This window comes from Sparus aurata, chromosome 16 (assembly GCF_900880675.1).
Source record: "Sparus aurata chromosome 16, fSpaAur1.1, whole genome shotgun sequence".
Lineage (NCBI taxonomy): Eukaryota > Metazoa > Chordata > Actinopteri > Spariformes > Sparidae > Sparus > Sparus aurata.
In genome coordinates, this window is record NC_044202.1 from 5,452,924 (window position 1) to 5,467,341 (window position 14,418).

The following is a 14,418-nucleotide window of genomic DNA, read 5'->3' on the forward strand; positions in this document are numbered from 1 at the left end:
CAGTGACTTCATAAAAGTCTTTAAATTGATCTTCAACCTTTGCAGAAGTGACAAGTACATAGCCAATTAGAGCCATATCATTTCTCCCAGCAGACTGTTTATACCACTGGATCATGTTAAAATCAGTGTTTGAATGGTTGCAGCTCATCTGGACTTCTTCTCCAGCATGTTTGATCAGGGCAGTGGGAGTCTGTTGAACACTGTTTTTTGAGAGTTCTGCAAGAGACATTTGAAATAACCAGCTTTAGTGACAAAAATCAAATGTACTGAAAATATTGAGGTAGGATTTTAATGGAATTTTACCTGTTAAACAGAACGGCAGAGCTGCTAAATATACGAGGAGTCTAATCATGATGGTAACAGATGATGACTGCAAACAGAAGAGAGCTGCCTGGATGTGAAGGAGGAGGAGGAGTCGACACTATGGACCGTCACATGTCTTCATCAGTGGATTTGTATAGTATTATTCTTTGTTGATTAAAGGGTAACTCAGTCCTTTATCAACCTGGATCCTATTTAGCTGTATTTTTGTGTGGAAATGAATTTGAAATAGGTCCAGTATTTAGATTTACTGCTGTAGCCAACAGAACAATGTCCTAACGTATTTTCCCCCCCGCAGCTTCTCTAATGTCTGCCCTCTCTCACGCTCCTGTCCCGATATTGTCACATCAATCACGATTAATAGGGAGTTTATTGAGCCTTAAACAGAGCTAGCAATTGTTGAAGAGTAGAAAGACAAACAAGGATTGTTTTCTTGAGAGTTATTTTGTATTCCTGTCGAGTTTAAATGAAGTCGGTTTTACAAAGATTAAATAACTGTTTTTCCAAATGGAGTCTGGTGGCTTTGGCGGAAGGAAACGCGCCTGTTTCTGGGTAAACAAAAAGGATCTTTATCTTTAATTAAGATAACCATCTGTGTAGGGATCTTTTTCATCATGTTGTCAGACACTTGGAACAACGACACAATTATAGTGGACGTACTTTGGCAGCGTGTAATTGTCTGTAGGGATTACATTGCAGCTGCAGGCATCTACCTTAATATTAGACTTATTTCAAAAACTCTTGTTACTTAGACACAAAACATGGGAAAATAGGATCCACGTTGGAGAATACCAGCGTTAGGCCTTCCCTTAAACACAGAAAAAGACTGTTTTGAGGTTGATATCAGTGATGATTTCCTGCCACAGGCTGCAGTTAGATGCAGGTGTGCTCTTCTTCACTGGGAATTTATGTGGTTGACTATCAGAGAGGGTTTTTGTATAGGCAAGAGTGTAATTGAGTCACTGTGCTACTAGCTGCACAGTAATACATGCCGCTGTCTTCTGGCAGTCTGAGCTTTTGTACATGAAGTTCAGATTTTGACGAGCCGTCTCCTGTCACCTTGAAATGCTCTTTGAATGGCTCCTCTATAGTTGGGCTCTTATACTGAGTTAATCCTATGAGTTTGAGGCCAGCGTCCCCCGTCGGCTGCTGGTACCACAGTATTACATAGTATGAACTGTCTGAATGGTTGCAGCTGATTGTTGCTGAACCATCAGGACTTCCTAATATCGATGATGGACCCTGATCGACTTGAACGCTCAGTGAACGACCTGCATTTGAAGAGAAAAACACTGAGTGAAGAAAAAGGGTTGCAAAAAATGTAGGTTTTTAGCAAACAGTGTAAATTTAAACCTACAGGAGAGCCAGAGAAGCAGCAGAGTGATCCTGTAGATGTTTCTGATCATGATGTCTTTATCTTCCTCTCTTTCTGCATCGACTGACAGACTGAACGGATGTTATAGGATCACCTCAGGGGGGGGGGGGACAGAGATTTGTTATGTTCAGGATTCTTCCTCATGGATAACATCACCATGTTGATCCTTAAATTCTGTCTCCAAGGTCATGACCGCAGTCCATCTGTCTGTTTCATTTTGTTGCGCTTTTGAGGAGATTTGTTGGATCTTGTTGATTCTGGACACAGGAGTGATTGTGGTTGACAAATAAAATGTTTTCTACATGTTTTCTTTTTAGTCAGCACTGGCATTATAACCATCAGGCTGGGTTTCAACTGTGTTCTGCGATGCAAGAATTATAGGAAAGATGACTTATTTTATAGTTAAAGGGTTGCAAAGGTAAATCAAAGATTTGTATTAGAGCTGCAATCATATTGAGATTATTTTTAACATATAATGTGTTATGATATGATTCAAAATAAGAGGAAATTATCGTTATTTTCACCATAATTTTTGCTTTCACTGATGTATTCTGTGAAAAATGAATCTTTCCAACCATATGCTGCCACTCGAGCTCCCCCTACAGGTGATTAAAGACACTGATGTTTTTAATTCACTGTGACACCAACAGTTGGTATTTGTACAGCTGTCTCAGTCACCTGTATCACTGTGTACTCTCACAGCACAGAAATACACTCCACTGTCACTGAGCAGCAGCCTCTCCACTGTCAAAGATCCAGTCAGAGCATCTTTCTTCGTTGCTGGAAATTTCTCAGCGCTGAACCCACTTTCATATTCATAATCACTGTATGCAGTTGTGAGGACTATTTGCTTCATCCCCTCCTCTGGCAGCTGTCTGTACCAATACATCTGACGATATGTGTTGCCTTTAGTGTGATTGCAGTCCATCGTGGCAGACTGACCCTCCATCATCAACAGTAGAGGAGTCTGAGTGACATCACTCCCATCGATTAGACCTGTGAAAGAAAAAGATCTCGTCGTGTTACAGAACCACCAGTGACTCCTCTTCATCAGGAAAACTGAATGGACTAAATCAAAACATCAGCATCACAATGTTCAGTACCTATAATGCAGAGCAGAGCTGCAGAGAGTGTGATCAGACCAGCTGTCATCATTATTGTGTCCTGAGCTAAATGAGCTCAGAGAGCAGAGTCACTGTCAGTGTGTGTGATGGGAGGTGTGACGTTACAACAGAGACGTGAAGAGTTCCAGGTGTGAGTGTTGCTGTGTGATGTCATGTTGTCTGATTGTCCTCCAGGTCCCCCTACAGTAGAGCTGCTACACACACTCACTGATAGATATGCCAGCAGTGCACTGAGGTTTTTGTTCAGCGCTCTCATGTGTCTGTATCACTGTGTTGACTCACAGCACAGAAATACAAGCCTTTATCTGCTGGCTCCACATTCTTCACTGTGAATGTTCCATTGAAAGGGTCAAGTTTGAGGGCTGAGAATTTCTCCTCACTGAAGTTGGGTTCAAATTCCTGATTATCTCTGCCAATTGTTGTGTACACTATTTGCTCCATTGTTGCTCCTGGAAGCTGTCTGAACCAGTACATCCATAAATACTCAACAGTCTTGGTGTGACTGCAGTTCATTGTTGCGCTGTCACCCTTCTCTTTCCACAGTATGTCAGTCTGGTGGACGTCACTTCCATCAGTCAGACCTATGTGAAAAACAGTTAACAATACCTGAGGTCAACATTTCGATTTGCATGCAGCAGAACTCTAACAGACGTTCTAATCAATGCTGCTCAGGACTGCTTGTAATTCTGTACTTCACCTTTTATGGAGAGCAGAAACAGTAACAAGCTGCAGAGACCATGTTTGGTGAAGTCCATGTTGAGAAAGTCGGAGTCGAACACATAACAGTCAGTGTAGTGACACACACAGAGCTGTAGTTGCAGGTGGGAGTGTCAGACAGTGTGTTTTGTGGGATGTGATCACAGTAACTGGGTACATTCATGGTCCTCCAGGTCCTCCTGCAGCACATGAGATCATTGGTTTTAGAAACAGTGGTGCAAACAGTGACCTGGGGTTTATGATCAACTTCCACATGTGGCTTTATTAGAGCTTGGACAACAGAACCTGTCAGGTTTGAAATGATTCAGTGACACCAGCTGACACTGTGCTTTTAAATACTTTCATGAGAATAAAATTTAAAAATAAATAAATATAGTGTAAAAACAACTAGAGCCTGAAATATATCAACTAACATCTTTCTCATGTTTGGTGAAAGATGACTCTGTAGTTCCCTCTACAGTTCAATAAAAGGACAGCTGTCTGCTTTTCACTGTGACACCAACAGTTGAGTATTTGTACAGCTGTCTCAGTCACCTGTATCACTGTGTTTACTCACAGCACAGAAATACACTCCACTGTCATTGAGCAGCAGCCTCTCCACTGTCAAAGATCCAGTCAGAGCATCTTTCTTCGTTGCTGGAAATTTCTCAGCGCTGAAGCCACTTTCATATTGATGTGGGGGACTTTGAGTTGTGAAAACTATCTCCTTCATCCTCTGTCCAGGCAGCTGTCTGTACCAGTACATCTCGTAATATGACGTGCCCTTAGTGTGACTGCAGTTCATCGTGGCAGACTGACCCTCCATCATCCACAGCAGGGGAGTCTGAGTGACATCACTCCCATCGATTAGACCTGTGAAAGAAAAAGATCTTGTCGTGTTACAGAACCACCAGTGACTCCTCTTCATCATGAAAACTGAATGGACTAAATCAAATCATCAGCGCCACAATGTACAGTACCTATAATGCAGAGCAGAGCTGCAGAGAGTGTGATCAGACCAGCTGTCATCATTATTGTGTCCTGAGCTAAATGAGCTCAGAGAGCAGAGTCACTGTCAGTGTGTGTGATGGGAGGTGTGACGTTACAACAGAGACGTGAAGAGTTCCAGGTGTGAGTGTTGCTGTGTGATGTCATGTTGTCTGATTGTCCTCGAGGTCCCCCTACAGTAGAGCTGTTACACACACTCACTGATAGATATGCCAGCAGTGCACTGAGGTTTTTGTTCAGCGCTCTCATGTGTCTGTATCACTGTGTTGACTCACAGCACAGAAATACAAGCCTTTATCTCCTGGCTCCACATTCTTCACTGTGAATGTTCCACTCTCAGCTTTAGTTTTGGTGACTGAGAATTTCTCCTTGCTGAAGTTGGGTTGAAAGTCAGGATTGGAGTTTGCCATAGTGAACACTATTTGTTTCATTGTTTCTCCTGGCAGCTGTCTGTACCAATACATGTACATATAGCTTCCACCCTTTGTGTGGCTGCAGGTTATTGTTGCATTTTCCCCCTTGTATCTCCACAGTATGTCATCCTGGGTCACATCATCAGCAGCAGTTAGACCTGTGTGTATCACAGCAAACATTATCACGAGTGATTTTCACCTTTTTGCTAACAAAGGTTAAAAGGCTGTTGTGTTGTGGGTAGATCTCACCTGTAATCCAGAGCAGAAGTATTAGGAGACAATGTTTGATAATGTCCATGTTCTTCAGTTTAAAGACTGCAACAGGTCCAACACAACTGTCAGAGTAGTTAGAGGTCTAAGAAGCTGCAGGTGGGAGTGTCATGTGTGTGACGTTCAGTCCTGGGTGTACGTATCCTGGATGATTTGTGGTCCTCGAGGTCCTCCTACAGTATGTAAGATAACTGTGATACTGGTTATTTATCAGAAATCTCATTGTGTTGATATTTTGGGAAAGTGAAGGTAGTCATCCCTGCAACATCAATATATGGTCAGGAATGTTGTGACATTTCATTTTTTGTGCTTTTTAGGAGATTTCAAAACATCAACATATATTCATCGATATTTATCCTAAAAATATTGCAGTATTATTCTGAAGCATCATCACCCAGTCTTAGATGGCACTCAAACAACATGAAGGAGAGCGTAGTGAAAAAATACGAAAGATGACTTATATTATAGTTAAATGCTCACAAAGATAAGTCAAAGATTTTTATTAGAGCTGCAATCATGTTGAGATCATTTAACATCTACTATGATGTGTTATGATTCAAAAACAGAGGAAATTTACTGAAAAGCTTTTTGAATCACGATGTGATTTTACAACCCAGAGTGATATTTTGATCAACTGTGCAGAACTAATTTTGATTTCAAATATCAAATGAAAAATTTAAGATGAGGTGTCAAGAATTTAACTGGAAGGACAAACCAAAAATGTGCATCAGTTCAGATGGTTCTGATGTTATTCAATTTGACCATTTAAACAGGGGGAATGCATCCTGACAGCTTGGAATATTACTGTCAGATACTGTTCCCCCTCTGTTCAGTATGAAAGGAGGCTCACACAACTTTTAAATTCATACTCCTGACTTCATTTCCAAACAACAGATAAGTCCTGTGATTTTCAGGCTGATATCATTCAATTTGACCATTTAAACAGGGGGAACGCATCCTGACAGATTGGAATACTGCTGTCAGATACTGTTCCCCCTCGGTTCAACATGAAAGGAGGCTCACACAACTTTCAAATTCATACTCCTGACTTTGTTCCAAAAAATAAATGTGTCCTGTGATTTTCAGGCTGGTGTCATTAAATTTGACCATTTAAACAGGGGGAACGCATCCTGACAGCTTGGAATACTGCTGTCAGATACTGTTCCCCCTCTGTTCAACATGAAAGGAGGCTCACACAACTTTCAAATTCATACTCCTGACTTCTTTCCAAAAAATAAATGTGTCCTGTGATTTTCAGGCTGATATCATTAAATTTGACCATTTTAAAGAGGGGGAACGCATCCTGACAGCTTGGAATGCTACTGTCAGATACTGTTCCCCCTCTGTTCAGTATGAAAGGAGGCTCACACAACTTTCAAATTCATACTCCTGACTTCTTTCCCCACAACAGACAAGTCCTGTGATTTTCAGGCTGATATCATTCAATTTGACCATTTAACACAGGGGGAACGCATCCTGACAGCTTGGAATACTGCTGTCAGATACTGTTCCCCCTCTGTTCAACATGAAAGGAGGCTCACACAACTTTCAAATTCATACTCCTGACTTCTTTCCAAAAAATAAATGTGTCCTGTGATTTTCAGGCTGGTATCATTAAATTTGACCATTTTAAAAAGGGGGAACACATCCTGACAGCTTGGAGTACGACTGTCAGATACTGTTCCCCCTCGGTTCAACATGAAAGGAGGCTCACACAACTTTCAAATTCATACTCCTGACTTCTTTCCAAAAAATAAATGTGTCCTGTGATTTTCAGGCTGGTATCATTAAATTTGACCATTTAAACAGGGGGAACGCATCCTGACAGCTTGGAATGCTACTGTCCGATACTGTTCCCCCTCTGTTCAGTATGAAAGGAGGCTCACACAACTTTCAAATTCATACTCCCGACTTCTTTCCAAACAACAGATACGTCCTGTGATTTTCAGGCTGATATTATTTAATTTCACCATTTAAAAAGGGGGAACGCATCCTGACAGCTTGGAATATTACTGTCAGATACTGTTCCCCCTCTGCTCAACATGAAAGGAGGCTCACACAATTTTCAAATTCATACTCCTGGTTGCTACATACATCTTGTGATGCAGTCTCTTGGACACATCCTCATTGATAGTACCTGGGGTCACGGGGGGTTTCGGGTCTTTCAACTTCAGACCCCCTCACCCAGGCGACCCGACCGGGAGTGATCAGTTCCCGGCCTGTGTCCAAGAAGCTGTCGCCCACTGCTTGTCCCTCCTGATCCACAGCCATCGTGAGGCTTCCTCTGCAGCCTCGGATGCTGTATTGATGGCTTTTCTTTTGTGTGCTCCGGTGATGCCCAGGAGGCTGTAGGCCTTACAGAGTGACTTTCCTGCAAAGCCCCGTCCTCCAACTTCAATGGGAAAGCACCTTGCACACCACCCCCGTCTGCGGCACTCCTCCACCAGCTCCGCATATTTCTCTCTCTTCCTCTCACTGGCTTCCTCCATCCTCTCCTCTCAGGGCACCGTTAGCTCCAACAAAATGACTTGCTTGGATGACTCTGAGAGCAGGACGATGTCTGATCTAAGGCTGGTTTCCATGATGTTTTCAGGGAATCGAAGCTGTTTTCCCAGGTCCACCTTTAGCTGCCAGTCCTTCGCTGCTCCCAGGAGGCCTGTTTGGGCTTTCGGTCGGGAGGGTAGTTGTTCTCCAGCTCGCACGAATGAAATTTCATGCCTTGGTGGTTGCGAGTGCTTATTCTGGTCGATGGCAGTGTTGATGGACTCAGCAACCGCCTTCAGCACCTGGTCATGGTGCCAGCGATAGCGACCATCTCCAAGTGCTTTGGGACAGCTGCTGAGGATGTGCTCCAGAGTTCCTCTTCCTTGGCACAAGGGACACGCTGGAGTGTCGACCTTGCCCCAACAGAAGAGGTTCGACGGGCTGGGCAGGACATCATAGACAGACTGAATGAGGAATTTGATGCGGTAGGGTTCCGCCTTCCACAACTCAGGCCACGAGATCTTCCTATCCATGGCTTCTTCCCATCTGGTCCATGCACCCTGTTGTCTCAATCCCACTGTCTGGCTTGCACGCTGTTCCTCGACCCCAGCTCTCACTTCGCGTTGAACAAGGTCCCGCCTTTCCTTGCCCTCAAGTTTGTTGTAGTGGATTGTCGGAATTGTTCCCAGACCTGCACGGCCAGTTGCCACCGATCCCACAAGCTCTTTGTGACGCAGCCGTGATTCTGCCTGGTCCACAGCCTCCTGAGCCCTCCACTTTCTGCCAGTCCTCACCTCAATGCCCACTTGAGATACTTTCAGGTCCTTGGATTCCTGGTATTGGAGCACCTCCCTTGCTCTGGTGACCATGAACTCCTCGTTAAGTCTGTTGATGGGGAGCGTCAGCTTGTTCTTGTTACCGTAGAGGGCGATGCTGCTTAGGCTTCGAGGTAAGCCCAACCAACGTCATAGGTGGCTGCTGACCCTCCTCTCGAGTCCTTCCACAGTAGAGATGGGAAATTCGTATACCAGCAATGGCCACAGTATTCTAGGCAGGATGCCATGCTGGTATAACCACGCCTTGAATTTCCCCGGATTTCCCCAACCCTGAGTGATATTTTGATCAACTGTGCAGAACTAATTTTAATTTCAAATATCAAATGAAAAATTTAAGATGAGGTGTATAGAATTTAACCAGAAGGACAAACCAAAAATGTGCATCAGTTCAGATGGTTTTCATGTTATTCAATTTGACCATTTTAAACAGGGGGAACGCATCCTGACAGCTTGGAGTATGACTGTCAGATACTGTTCCCCCTCTGCTCAGTATGAAAGGAGGCTCACACAACTTTCAAATTCATACTCCTGACTTCTTTCCAAACAACAGATATGACCTGTGATTTTTAGGCTGATATCATTCAATTTACTGTTCCCCCTATGTTCAGTATGAAAGCAGGCTCACACACACACTCACTGATAGATATGCCAGCAGTGCACTGAGGTTTTTGTTCAGCGCTCTCATGTGTCTGTATCACTGTGTTGACTCACAGCACAGAAATACAAGCCTTCATCTCCTGGCTCCACATTCTTCACTGTGAGTGTTCCAGTGAAAGCGTCAGGTTTGGTGCCTGAAAATTTCTCCTCACTGAAGTTGGTTTGAAATTCATGATTATCTCTGCCGAATCTTGTGTACACTATTTGTTCCATTGTTGCTCCTGGAAGCTGTCTGTACCAGTACATCTGGAAATACTGGACAGTTTTAGTGTGACTGCAGTTTATTGTTGCATTTTCACCCTTGTCTTTCGACAGTATGTCAGTTTGTTTGACATCACTTCCATCAGTCAGACCTGTGTTAAAAAACAGTTAACAATAACTGAGGTAAACATTTTAATTTACATGCAGCAGAACTCTAACAGATGTTCTAGTAGATGCTGCTCAGCACTGCTGATAATTCTGTACTTCACCTTTTATGGAGAGCAGAAACAGTAACAAGCTGCAGAGACCATGTTTGGTGAAGTCCATGTTGAGAAAGTCAGAGTCAAACACATAACAGTCAGTGTAGAAACACACACAGAGCTGTAGTTGCAGATGGGAGTGTCAGACAGTGTGTTTTGTGGGATGTGATCACATTAACTGGGTACATTCATGGTCCTCCTGCAGCACATGAGATCTTTGGATTTAGAAACTGTGGTGCAAACAGTGACTTTGGGTTTATGTTCAACTTCCTCATGTGTCTTTATTAGAGCTTGGACAACAAAACCTGTCGGGTATGAAATGATGCTTGAATTCAGTGAAACCAGCGGACACTGTGCTTTTAAATGCTTTCATAAGAATGAAGTTTAAAAATGAATAAATATAGTGTAAAAACAAGTAGAGCCTGACATATATCAACCAACATCTTTCTCATGTTTGGTGAAAGATGACTCTGTAGTTCACTCTACAGTTAAATAAAAGGACAGCTGTCTGCTTTTCACTGTGACACCAACAGTTGGTATTTGTACAGCTGTCTCAGTCACCTGTATCACTGTGTTTACTCACAGCACAGAAATACACTCCACTGTCATTGAACAGCAGCCTCTCCACTGTCAGAGATCCAGTCAGAGCATCTTTCTTCGTTGCTGGAAATTTGTCAGCACTGAAGCCACTTTCATATTGATGATCACTGTATGCGGTTGTGAAAACTATCTGCTTCATCCCCTCCTCTGAGAGCTGTCTGTACCAGTACATCTGGTCATGTGAATGGTCCTTAGTGTGACTGCAGTTCATGGTGGCAGACTGATCCTCGTTCATCCACAGCAGAGGAGTCTGAGTGACATCACTCCCATCGATCAGACCTGTGAAAGAAAAAGGTCTTGTCATGTTACAGAACCACCAGTGACTCCTCTTCATCATGAAAACTGAATGGACTAAATCAAATCATCAGCATCACAATGTTCAGTACCTATAATGCAGAGCAGAGCTGCAGAGAGTGTGATCAGTCCAGTTGTTATCATTATTGTGTCCTGAGCTAAATGAGCTCAGAGAGCAGAGTCACTGTCAGTGTGTGTGATGGGAGGTGTGACGTTACAACAGAGACGTGAAGAGTTCCAGGTGTGAGTGTTGCTGTGTGATGTCATGTTGTCTGATTGTCCTCCAGGTCCCCCTACAGTAGAGCTGCTACACACACTCACTGATAGATATGCCAGCAGTGCACTGAGGTTTTTGTTCAGCGCTCTCATGTGTCTGTATCACTGTGTTCACTCACAGCACAGATATACAAGCCTTTATCTCCTGGCTCCACATTCTTCACTGTGAATGTTCCAGTGTAAACATCAGGTTTGGTGACTGAGAATTTCTCCTCTCTGAAGTTGGGTTGAAAGTCAGGATTGGAGTTTGCCATAGTGAACACTATTTGTTTCATTGTTTCTCCTGGCAGCTGTCTGTACCAATACATGTACATATAGTCTACATCCTTTGTGTGGCTGCAGGTTATTGTTGCATTTTCCCCCTTGTATCTCCACAGTATGTCATCCTGGGTCACATCATCAGCAGCAGTTAGACCTGTGTGTATCACAGCAAACATTATCACGAGTGATTTTCATCTTTTTGCGAACAAAGGTTAAAGGCTGTAATGTTGTGGGTAGATCTCACCTGTAATCCAGAGCAGAAGTATTAGGAGACAATGTTTGATAATGTCCATGTTCTTCACTTTAAAGACTGCAACAGGTCCAACACAACTGTCAGAGTAGTTGGAGGTCTAAGAAGCTGCAGGTGGGAGTGTCATGTGTGTGACGTTCAGTCCTGGGTGTACGTATCCTGGATGATTTGTGGTCCTCGAGGTCCCCCTACAGTATGTAAGATAATTTTGATACTGGTTATTTATCAAAGATAATATTGTGTTAAGACTTTGGGAAAGTGAAGATAGTCATCCCTGCAACATCAATATATGGTCAGAAATGTTGTGAAATTTCATTTTTTGTTCTTTTTAGGAGATTTCAAAACATCAACATATATTTATCGAAATTTAGCCTAAAAATATTGCAGTATTATTCTGAAGCATTATCAACCAGTCTTAGATGGCACTCAAACAACATGAAAGAGAGCGTAGTGAAAAAATACGAATGTATTGACTTATTTTATAGTTAAATACTCACAAAGATAGGTCAAAGATTTTTATTAGAGCTGCAATCATGTTGAGATCATTTAACATATACTATGATGTGTTATGATTCAAAGTCAGAGGAAATTATAATTAGTTGTGCCATAATTTTAGGTTTCACTGAAAAGCTTTTTAAGTCATGCTGTGATTTTGCAACCCGGAGTGATATTTGGATCAACTGTGCAGAACTAATTTTGATTTCAAATATCAAATGAAAAATGTAAGATGAGGTGTATATAATTTAACTGAAAGGACAAACCAAAAATGTGCATCAGTTCAGATGGTTCTGATATCATTCAATTTGACCATTTAAACAGGGGGAACGCATCCTGACAGCTTGGAATACTGCTGTCAGATACTGTTCCCCCTCTGTTCAGTATGAAAGTAGGCTCACACAACTTTCAAATTCATACTCCTGACTTCTTTCCAAAAAATAAATGTGTCCTGTGATTTTCAGGCTGGTATCATTAAATTTGACCATTTAAACAGGGGGAACGCATCCTGACAGCGTGGAGTACGACTGTCAGATACTGTTCCCCCTCTGTTCAGTATGAAAGGAGGCTCACACAACTTTCAAATTCATACTCCTGACTTCTTTCCAAAAAATAAATGTGTCCTGTGATTTTCAGGCTGGTATCATTAAATTTGACCATTTAAACAGGGGGAACGCATCCTGACAGCTTGGAATACTGCTGTCAGATACTGTTCCCCCTCGGTTCAACATGAAAGGAGGCTCACAAAACTTTCAAATTCATACTCCTGACTTCTTTCCAAAAAATAAATGTGTCCTGTGATTTTCAGGCTGGTATCATTAAATTTGACCATTTTAAACAGGGGGAACGCATCCTGACAGCGTGGAGTACGACTGTCAGATACTGTTCCCCCTCTGTTCAACATGAAAGGAGACGTGCACACCTTTCAAATTCATACTCCTGACTTCTTTCCAAACAACAGATAAGTCCTGTGATTTTCAGGCTGGTATCATTAAATTTGACCATTTAAACAGGGGGAACGCATCCTGACAGCGTGGAGTACGACTGTCAGATATTGTTCCCCCTCTGTTCAACATAAAAGGAGGCGCGCACACCTTTCAGATTCATACTCCTGACTTCTTTCCCCACAACAAATAAGTCCTGTGATTTTCAGGCTGACATAATTTAATTTGACCATTTAAACAGGGGGAACGCATCCTGACAGCTTGGAATACTACTATCAGATACTGTTCCCCCTCTGTTCAGTATGAAAGGAGGCTCACACAACTTTCAAATTCATACTCCTGACTTCTTTCCAAACAACAGATATGTCCTGTGATTTTCAGGCTTGTATCATTCAATTTGGCCATTTAAACAGGGGGAACGCATCCTGACAGCTTGGAGTACTGCTGTCAGATACTGTTCGCCCTCTGTTCAGTATGAAAGGAGGCTCACACAACTTTCAAATTAATACTCCTGACTTCTTTCCAAAAAATAAATGTGTCCTGTGATTTTAAGGCTGATATCCTTCAATTTGATCCTTTATAACAGGGGGAACGCATCCTGACAGCTTGGCTCTGCATATGCCAGCAGTGCACTGAGGTTTTTGTTCAGCGCTCTCAAGTGTCTGTATCACTGTGTTGACTCACAGCACAGAAATACAAGCCTTTATCTCCTGGCTCCACATTCTTCACTGTGCATGTTCCAGTGTAAGGGTCAGGTTTGAGGGCTGAGAATTTCTCCTCACTGAAGTTGGGTTCAAATTCCTGATTATCTCTGCCAATTGTTGTGTACACTATTTGCTCCATTGTTGCTCCTGGAAGCTGTCTGAACCAGTACATCCACAAATACTCAACAGTCTTGGTGTGACTGCAGTTCATTGTTGCGCTGTCACCCTTGTCTCTCCACAGTATGTCAGTCTGGTGGATGTCACTTCCATCAGTCAGACCTGTGTGAAAAACAGTTAACAATACCTGAGGTCAACATTTTGATTTGCATGCAGTAGAACATTTGCTGTTTTTATATTTTAGGGACTTTTTTTTCTCCCTCTAGAAGATGTTCTAGTCGATGCTGCTCAGCACTGCTGATAATTCTGTACTTCACCTTTTATGGAGAGCAGGAACAGTAACAAGATGCAGAGACCATGTTTGGTGAAGTCCATGTTGAGAAAGTCAGAGTCAAACACATAACAGTCAGTGTAGTAACACACACAGAGCTGTAGTTGCAGGTGGGAGTGTCAGGCAGTGTGTTTTGTGGGATGTGATCACAGTAACTGGGTACATTCATGGTCCTCCAGGTCCTCCTGCAGCACATGACTTCATTGGTTTTAGAAACAGTGCTGCAAACAGTGACCTGGAGTTTATGTTCGACTTCCTCATGTGGCTTTTGAAATGATGCAGGGTTTCATCAATTCACTCTTTCAAATACTTTATGTTAAATAAGTCAAAAAAATGAATAAATATAGTATAAAAACAAGTAGAACCTGAAGTATATCAACTGACATTTACTGTTTCAGTTCACTGACATCATGGACTATAAGGTTTATCATTGAACTGTTAAATATTCTGCCTCCTTGACACATTTTTTGTGAAATTATTATCATATTTGAGGGATCACAA

At 42.4% G+C, this 14,418-nt stretch overlaps 1 protein-coding gene, 1 pseudogene and 2 gene segments (V, D, J or C); all 4 read right to left on the bottom strand.

The window, feature by feature from the left end:
• LOC115566089 (M1-specific T cell receptor beta chain) overlaps positions 1-4,562 on the bottom strand; it is a gene marked incomplete in the record, with an annotated part of 384,816 nt that extends 380,254 nt beyond the window's left edge. The window contains 1 exon segment of the mRNA XM_030391829.1: positions 4,497-4,562. Within this exon segment, the coding sequence (XP_030247689.1) occupies positions 4,497-4,548 (52 nt within the window).
• LOC115566095 (T cell receptor beta variable 18-like) lies at positions 2,358-3,096 on the bottom strand. The segment is given in 2 exon segments: positions 2,358-2,692; positions 2,800-3,096. Coding segments are annotated over 2 exon segments (378 nt in total).
• LOC115566099 (T cell receptor beta variable 18-like) lies at positions 4,348-5,369 on the bottom strand. The segment is given in 3 exon segments: positions 4,348-4,389; positions 4,800-5,095; positions 5,187-5,369. Coding segments are annotated over 3 exon segments (351 nt in total).
• Positions 5,370-7,289: 1,920 nt separating this feature from the next.
• On the bottom strand, positions 7,290-9,397 carry LOC115566048 (uncharacterized; annotated as a pseudogene).
• Between the last annotated feature and the right edge of the window lie 5,021 nt (positions 9,398-14,418).